Below are 9301 nucleotides of genomic sequence, written 5' to 3'. Positions count from 1 at the left end.
GCTTTCGTTGTTCTAAAATTACGTTTTCATGTATTGTGTGTGTGTGTGTGCACACGCGCGTGTGCATGCTACAACACTCAAGAGGAAGTCAGCGGACCACCTGCGGAAATGGGTTCTCTACTTCTACCTGTGGGTCCCAGGGAACAAGCTCCAGGGAACAGGCTTGGCGACAAGAGTCTTTACCACTGAGCTGTCTCCATGGCCCTGTTTTGATATTTTGAAGAAGGGTCTCACCACATAGCCCAGGCTGACCTTAGCTCCCCATCTTCCTGCTTTCAGTGACTTCCTAGGGCTGAGATGGCAGATGTGTGCTACCATGTCCAGTATAGAGGTGTGATTCTATCAGTAGGATTTGAAGAAAAGAATGTGAAGACCACGGACAGATTTTACAGAGTTGTTATCATTGCGGGGAGATGGCGCAATCTATAAAGTGCTTGCATTTCCAGAAAACTTTTCCGAATTTTACCTCTTTCTAGGGGGCCAGCTCTTTTAAAGTTCCAACTGCAAGTTCAGCCGCAAAAATAGAAACCCAGGGCACTGACGCCTGAGCCATAACTCATGTCAGCTCACATCCTGCTGCTGAGTGCCTCTGTTTTCCACTGTGAAACATGGCTGGGACCAGAGTCTCAAAATAGCGCGCTCCCTCTCCGGAGCATGCCAGCATCTCACTGGTGTTATCTGGTCCTCCCAAGAGGCCAACAAGAATTCTCAGCTCTGGGAGCCTTGGAGGAGCTCCACCTCTGTGCCAGGCCAGACTTAGCCATCAAGGCGTAATGTCAGGGAGCTGCAGGCAATTGGACCCGTGGGACAGCAAGTGGGAATGCAGACACATGGAGCCGGCCAACTCCCTGTCTCCACCCGGGGCAGGACATCCTGGTGTCATATAGAGGAGCATTCTGAGTTGGGGGTAAAAGGTCAAGACTATGGTTTCTGTGGTTCTGCAAAACCAGCCTCGCCGTCTTCTGCTTTATGCTCACTCTTACTTATAAATTACAGAACAGGTTTAGGGAGGGTACAGCATTTTCAAGCCTCTGGTGTTTAGTAGTGTAACCTAGCAATAGTGACTGTGCATCAGAATCCAACAAACTGGAGACAATATTCACCCTCACACTTCAATCCATGAGACCTTGTACGAGACTCTCAAACATTTGCAGAATGAATCTATTAAATATCTTCAGTTTTGTTCCCCCTGTGGGACAGGACTGACTCCTGAGAGGGTTGTTCAGAAGACAATTAGCATATTAAAGATATCTAAATTAGAGCAGCTACATTTTATTTTTCTTCAGGAAAAAAAAAAAGCTCTTACAGTGTTTTTTTTACTATAATTGGATTTTTACCAACTCCTTGCCAGGGTTATCTGCTCAATAAATAAACATTAAATGGGCACCATAGTAAGGACTGAAGAAACACTGTAGCAGGAATCTTAGAGAGTCTTATTAATAAAATCAAACCCGAGGCCAGTTATGGGGGTCAATGCTGGTAGATCAGAGAGACAGAACAAGCCACAGCTATCTCACCTCGCCGGATCCTCAGCTGGTCTCTTCTCCTCAGACTGGAGGCTTCTGTGTCCTCATCCCAATGGCTCTCAGCTGAGCTGTGCTCGAAACCTAAAAGCTTAACCAGCCAAATGCTTCTAGTTTCTGGTCCTCACGCATTATTTACCTTTCTGCTTTCTACCACCACTCCCTGAGATTTAAAGGCTCGCTTTCTGGGATTGAAGGCGTGAGTCACCATGCCTGGCTGTTTCCAATGTGGCCTTGAACTCACAGAGATCCCAGATGAATTTCTGCCTCTGGAATGCTAGGATTAAAGGCGTGAGTGACAACATTTTCTAGCCTAAGTATCTAGTGGCTTTTCTGTTCTCTGACCCCAGATAAGTTTATTAGGGTACACAATATTTTGGGGAACACAACACCACCACATTTCCTCTCTTTTTGTCTAAAATTAAAAAAAGCTTGTAACTAATACAAGAAAAACTATCTAATAAGTATATACAATATATACAGTCAAAAATTACATTAACCATGTCTAGTCCATTAACATTTGACAGATTCAGATAAAAACTCCATTACATATATTAACAATGTCCAGTCCAGTAACAGCTGATAAACTCAGACCAAAAAATTTTCATTACTTATCTTATTTAAAACAAGTAGTTCTTTTTTAAAAGTAGATTCCATAATCTCCTTTTTTATCTTATCATAGCCATATTCTCTCTTTTTTCTTTTCATAATACATTCAGTAGTCTACCTTTTGTCATTTTCATCTCTTCCCCTTTTTCTTCAGTGTAGATTCAGTGATCTACCTATTTATCCTATTATTTCTTTATCTTTTTTCTCAGAGTAGATTCAATGATCTATCTCATATCTTATTCTCTTTTTCTTTTAGCTTTCTAGGGGTGAAGATATCTTTAGGGAATCTTGAAAAGAAAATTTGGGGGTTAATTGTCAAGTCCTGTATCATTTGTCTAGTCTCTGCATAAAAGGAAAGTTCAGGGCTTGTCACAAGTCCTTGCTCGAGTAGTCTGTCAGGCTGGATCATCTCAGCTAGTCATCTCGAAATTGTCCTGACCAGTTTGTAGTCCAAAGTCGATTTTTCCATGGTGTTAATTGGCTTAATGGCTTTATCATAGTCCATGTGGAATCATCTTTGTGGGGTCCTGTCATCCTTTTGAAGATTTCAAAGTTGCTGTTAGGTGTGGTCATGGTTCCCTGCAGACTTTTTTTTGCCTCCTCTGTGGTTTGGAGCAATCACAGTCTGATAAATGTCTGTCTCTCAGAACCATGAACATTCTTCCCTAGAACAGAAAATCTTCACAGCAGTTTCTCCCCACCATTTGTCTTGCCAAAGTTTTTCAAACTGACCTTTGCCGATGTTTTCTTGTAACATGATGGTCCTGGCAATTCTTCTGTGAACAAGCAGCAGTAAACCCTTCGTCCCAGGTAGCAGCATCACCGCAGTCACCAACATGATGAGAAGGAGCCAGCAACGTGGAGCAGCAGCCGCTGCCTCCATGGTTCCACAGCCGTTTGTGGTTCAGTCCGGGCCGAAGCTTCTCCCAAGCCTCCTAGGCTGGCCTCAAACTTGGGATCCTCCTGCCTCTCTCTCCTTCAGCAAATCCTACCAGCGTGCACCACCACAACCGGCCGAGTGTAGCTCGGGCCTGAGCTGGGGCCCACAAGGTCGGAGACAAGCACCTTTTTCATGAACGTTGGGCGCCAGATATTGGTGAAATTATTAAGGCCACTCCACGTAGTTAAAAGGAGATTTATTTAATGGCGTAACTTACAAGTTAAGGGATAGGTAGGTCGCGGGGTCTGGGGAAAGTGTATCCCAGTCCAGCGGTGTTCTCTGGAGCTCTGCTTGGCCCACCTCCACCATCCAAGGTCCCCGAACCGAGTGAGTGCACCGTCCATCCAGATCTCAGGTCTCCAGGCACCTCCCTTGGTCCCGCCTTGTAGGCATGACAGTTGCCTAAGTCTCAATGGGGGTTGGAACTTCCAGATCAAAGCTGGAATGGCTACCCACTACAAAACACATTGAATAAGATATTAGCCAGGGTCACAATCTAGAACAGTGGTTCTCAACCTGTGGGTCACAACCTCTTTGGGGGTTGAATGACCCTTTCACAGGGGTCACCTAAGGCCATTGGAAAACATGAATATTTATGTTACAGTTCATAACAGTAGCAATGTTATGCGGTTATGAAGTAGCAACGAAAATGATTTTTTGGTTGGGGGTCACCTCAGCATGAGGAACTGTATTAAAGGGTTGCAGCATTAGGAAGGTTGAGAGCCACTTATCTAGAAAGATCTATCCATTCAGTTCATTCAACATATGCACCACTGCCCGAGGACTAGGTACTGAGTATCCAGTGCCTACTCACAACCGTCTCCGCTGTTCTGAACAAGGACACAGACGCAAATCCAGGGTTCTCCTGCTTTTACTTTTTGCCCTGAAGCCGTTTCGCCCCAGAGTCATCCTGTAGACTTGTGAAAGACAGTGAACAGGTTGGGCCACTCCTTGTTAAAGCATGACTTCTGTTTTAGAATGGGATGAGAACATCTCACCTTGAGCAGGTGTCCCTCGTGTGGCATGGTCTCTTCCTATATCTCCAACCTCAGCTCCTGTCATCACCACCTGCCGTTTCCGAGGACCAGCCCAGCTCCTTCCCATTAGCATGGTCTAGAGCGCCCTCTTCAAAGCCCTTTGGCTAACAGGCCTCTCCTCTTCTCTTCACCTATCAGCCTCAAGGCCATATTTTCAGAGCTGTCCCCTGATAACTGCGGTTACTCCCTGTCACAGTATCTGCTGCCTTCATAACCTGTGTTTACCATCTAATTTCTTTGCTCACTGACGTTTGCCTCTCCCTCAAACAACATGAGAACGTAGTTTTTATTTTATAAGAAAATAGAGGGCAGCCGGGCCGTGGTGGCACACACCTTTAATCCCAGCACTCGGGAGGCAGAGCCAGGCGGATCTCTGTGAGTTCGAGGCCAGCCTGGTCTACAGAGCGAGATCCAGGACAGGCACCAAAACTACCCAGAGAAACCCTGTCTTGAAAAAATCACAAGAAAGAAAGAAAGAAAGAAAGAAAGAAACAAACAAACAAACAAACAAACAAACAAACAAAGAGGGCTAGCTGTGCACAGTGATGCACACCTTGAATCCTAGCACTCTGGAGGCAGAGGCAGGAAGATCCCTGACTTCGAGGCCAGCCTGGTCTACAAAGCCAGTTCTGGGAAAGCCAGGGCTACATAGAGAAACCTTGTCTTGATAAACAAACAAACAAAAAACCCCCAAGACAAAAACAAAAACCAACTCAAGAAAATAGAGGGACTGGAGAGCTGGCTGAGTGGCGAACAGCACTCTTTGTTGTAAGATCATTTGATAGGAGGAACCCTTGAATCCAAGTAAGGGGTGAGGGCTTAGTGCATGCCTGTTAAGACACAGCAATAACTTGTGCTGTATGTTTGGAGCTGGAGGTCAGACACAAAGCCTTGTGTGTGCTAAGCAATTTCTCTTCCATGAAGCTACCTCACCAAACGGTTCGTTGATTTCTTTAAAAAGATTTTTTGACATGCCATCCAATTAAAAAATGTTTGCCAACGTGTTGCCCTGTGCTGGGTAAGTCAGAGATTGTAGCGCAGCACCATGCCACAGCAGTTAAAACTCAGTCAGACAGGGTCCCAACGGGAGTTGCTTATTCAGACCTCGAATTTAGAACAAGTTTCCGGGCATTGATGCTGATGATGTGCATTCAGATCCCAGCAACACCTCTCTGGCCTCAGTTTCCCCACCTGAGATGAGAATCATAATAGAATCTTCATGGGGGTTAGGGGCGGGGTTAAGTGTAGCTAGAGTTTTCCTGCCTGGCCCACAGTCAGGACAGATCTCTCTCACCTGCCAGTCCCACAGCCGCTGAGACCCGACCAAGTAAACACAGAGACTTATATTGCTTACAAACTGTATGGCCATGGCAGGCTTCTTGTTAACTGTTCTTACAGCTTAAATTAATCCATTTCCATTCATCTATACCTTGCCACGTGGCTCATGGCTTACCGGCATCTTCACATGCTGTTTCTCATCGTGGCGGCTGGCAGTGTCTCTCCTCCTCAGCCTTCCACTTCCCAGCTCTATTCTCCTCCTTGTCCCGCCTATACTTCCTGCCTAGCCAATGGCCAATCAGTGTTTTATTTATTGACTAATCAGCAACACATTTGCCATACAAAACATCCCACAGCAGTTGAGTTTTTTTTTTAACAAAATTTCTTTATTTGATAATTAGGTACATAATGTTGTCCACCCAAAAAAAGCATTTCTCACCCCCTACCACCACCGAGAACATATACACCAAAACACACAGAGACACATGCACACTCGCTTGCACAGGGATCAGGGTCTGGCTCCATCTTCATTTCTTATTAGCCTGAGCAGTACCAATAACACACTGGTTCACCTTGGAAGCAAAGCGTAGTGAATTGAGAGACTCGGAGACATTCTCTTCCAGAGGGAAAATGTTCACAAACATGAGCATCTTGGCACTGCCACCCAGAGAGTTCTGCAGCAGGTAGGTAAGCTTGCTGTTTCGGTAAGGCACGTGGGACCCCTTATTGCTTAGGGCCATTATGACCAGTCCCAATGTAGATAGACTGCTGTTGATGGCCTGTGTTTCCCCGAAGACGATCACGCTTCCCAGGGCCCAGGGTTAAGCCAGGGTCTAGCGGCTCACTCCCAGCCAGGTCCACAAGGTTGAGGGGAGCACCACACTGCAAGCCCCAAACAGCATGCTCTCCAGAAATCTGCAGCTGGAACACACTGTGACTGCGTGATGATCTCTCATGCTGGGCAGTATGGGCCACGGCCCGATTCTGGCGAGGCAGCTGGAGCAGAGCCTCCACCTCCTTCTCACAGGAAACGGGGACATAGCGTGCATTGGTGACAGTAAGCTCCGCACTCCCTGGACCTGCCCGACGAATCTCACACTTGCTCCCTTGCCCCTTCCGGGTCCCAGTGGCGAGCAGGTCTCGGACGGTCTCGGACGGTCTCATTGTAGATTTCTACGTAACTTGCCACAAAACCGTATGTCCAGCCCTGGCCGTTCATCTCCTGGGCCACAGAGATCAGATGCCGCAGGGCCCGAGGGATCAGCCCCTCCGACTGGGGGTCTCCCCCAGGCCCGCCCTCCATAGTGAAGGTCTTGCCGCTGCCTGTCTGTCCATAGGCAAAGATACACACAGGGTAGCCATCCAGTGCTGACTGGACAAGCATGGAGATCTCCTCAAATACTTCGTCCTGTTTGCTTCCTGGTGGGAATACCCGGTCAAAGGAGAAATCATGGCGGGTAGTGGGTGCTGGTGCCCCAGTCGGGGTCGGACGCCGATCATCAGACCGTGAGAGGCTAAGGCAGGTTGGGGGATCAGAGGGTCCAGCAGGGCCATGGGGAAACAGGAGGAAGCCAGGGCATGGAGTGGGTTCCCCTGCAAGGACAGGGCACCCGGCAGAACACCCGGATGTTGCCCTTCGGCTCCTGCAACTGGTTGTGGAGCCGGCGGCGCTCCATCTCCAGCCCGTGCAGCCGGTCTCCCTGCTCGGCCAGTGAGGTCGCCTGGGCTGCAGTCCTCTGCCTCAGACAGACACGCCAACTCCGCTTCACTGCTCGACAGAGCTGCTTCTGAGGCTTGTAACCTCCTCTCTTGCTCCTCCAGCCGGGTGGCCAGTGCCTTCCGCTCCTCCTGCAATTCCAGCTGTCCTCTCTGAAGCTCCTGAATCAGCCTTTCCTTGGTACCCAGCCATTCCTCCAGCTCCAAGACCCGGACGCACAGAGTGTCCAGTTTCTGCCGGCTCTGCTCGGCCTGGGTCCCTACACTGGCCAGCTCCCCTTTCAGGGTGTTCCGCTCTGTCCCCAGGGCCTCAGCCTGCTCCTGGGCCTCACTGAGTTGCTCCTGAAGCCCCTGGTTCTCCTGGTCCAGCTTTTGCGTCTTCTCCCAATAGCGCTTCAGCTCTTCATTGATGTCGCACAACTGACCCTTCAAGTCCCAGGCAGGACGTTTACCAGGTCTCTTCCCTACCACCATAGGGGCAGTTGATGTGCCAGGCTTCTGGGCAGGAACAGCAGGAGCTGGCTTCTGGTTCTTCAGCACTGGACCAACCGTAGTGCAGCCACGAAGTCCTGTCTTCTTAGGGCCTTTCTGAGCTGCAGTCGGGCCCTGTGTCTGTGACACTGTGCTGAGGCATGCTCCTCTGGGGCAGGATGTATCAGTTTTGGTCACTGCACCCAGGCCTCGTGTCTGTTTCTTTGCAGGCTCCAAGGCATCCTCCATCTGGTCAGGACCCCTCTTGAGCCTGGTTCCTGGAAGGGGCAGTCGGGAAGAGGCCTTGACCAGGGCTGTCTTTAGCTCTAAGTTCCTCTGCGCCTGCATGTCCATTGCGGTCCTCACAAGACTGGATGCAAAAGAAGGGGACAGGGGGCCCGCGTCCCAGGACCTGTGTCCTCTCACGGGCTTGTGCAACACAGCCCGAGTGCCAAAGGGGCCTGGAGCCAGGCCACCCGCCACACCCGCCACTTTTGAATTTCAACCCCTGAGCTGCAGACTCACTGCTCAATCTGCAGAGGCCAATCTCTGGTTGTTTTCTTAAAGTATGGATTGCTGTTTTGCAATAAAAAGCAATTAAAATGAATTCACAGCAGTACTACCTTATAAAACATGCTGGGATTTTACATAATCGGAAGTTGTCCTGTGTCCCGGCTGGCCAGCAGTCGGGACAAATCTCTCTGACTGGCGTCTCCCAAGTAAGCACACAGAGGTTTATATTAATTATAACTGCTTGGCCATTAGCTCAGGCTTATTACTGACTAGCTCTTACACTTAAATTAACCCATAATTCTTATCTATGTTTAGCCATGTGGCTTGGTACCTTTTCCCAGTTCTGTCTTGTCATCTTGCTTCTTCTGTGTCTGGCTGGTGACTCCTGACCCAGCCCTTCCTCTTCCCAGCATTCCTTTAGTCTGCTCACCCCACCTATACTTCCTGCCTGGCTACTGGCCAATCAGCATTTTATTAAACAAGTGTACAAAAGCATTATCCCACAGCAATTTTAGGAATATTTTATACTATACTGTGCAATTTGGTAACTGCTAGGTACTTTTTTTTTTTAATTTTCCATACCAACCACAGTTTCCCCTCCCTCTTCTCCTCCTATTCTTCCTCCCACTTCCTTTCTATCTCAACATCCATTCCTCAGAAAATGTAAGGCCTCCCATGGGAGTCAACAGAGCATGGCATGTCAAGTTGAGGAGCAGCAAGCTCCTCCCTGTGGAGTTCCCCTGCCTGGCCCACAGTCAGGACAGATCTCTCTCACCTGTCAGTGCCACAGCCGCTCAGACCCGACCAAGTAAACACAGAGACTTATATTGGTTACAAACTGTATGGCCGTGGCAGGCTTCTTGCTAACTGTTCTTACAGCTTAAATTAATCCATTTCCATTCATCTATACCTTGCCACATGGCTCGCGGCTTACCGGCATCTTCACATGCTGTTTGTCATCGTGGCGGCTGGCAGTGTCTCTCTGACTCAGCCTTCCACTTCCCAGCTTTATTCTCCTCCTTGTCCCGCCTACACTTCCTGCCTGGCCACTGGCCAATCAGTGATTTATTTATTGACCAATCAGCAACACATTTGCCATACAGAACATTCCACAGCACCTCCCCCCTGCATCGAGGCTGGGTGAGGCATCCCACCCTAAGATGTAGGTTCCAAAAAGCCAGCTCAGGCACCAGGGACAGACCCTGGTCCCACTG

The 9301-nt window shown here is 48.7% G+C and overlaps 1 protein-coding gene across 1 annotated transcript; it reads right to left on the bottom strand.

The window, feature by feature from the left end:
- Positions 1–5867: 5867 nt before the first annotated feature.
- Positions 5868–7928, bottom strand: LOC128119989 (kinesin-like protein KIFC1). Its single transcript, XM_052753759.1, is given in 5 exon segments — positions 5868–6175; positions 6177–6548; positions 6550–6994; positions 6996–7141; positions 7143–7928. Coding segments are annotated over 5 exon segments (2010 nt in total). The 3' UTR covers positions 5868–5914.
- Between the last annotated feature and the right edge of the window lie 1373 nt (positions 7929–9301).

The sequence above is a fragment of the Peromyscus californicus genome, unplaced genomic scaffold (assembly GCF_007827085.1).
Source record: "Peromyscus californicus insignis strain IS unplaced genomic scaffold, ASM782708v3 Scaffold_24__1_contigs__length_46423439, whole genome shotgun sequence".
NCBI classification, from domain to species: domain Eukaryota; kingdom Metazoa; phylum Chordata; class Mammalia; order Rodentia; family Cricetidae; genus Peromyscus; species Peromyscus californicus.
This window is presented reverse-complemented; position numbering and strand designations above follow the sequence as displayed.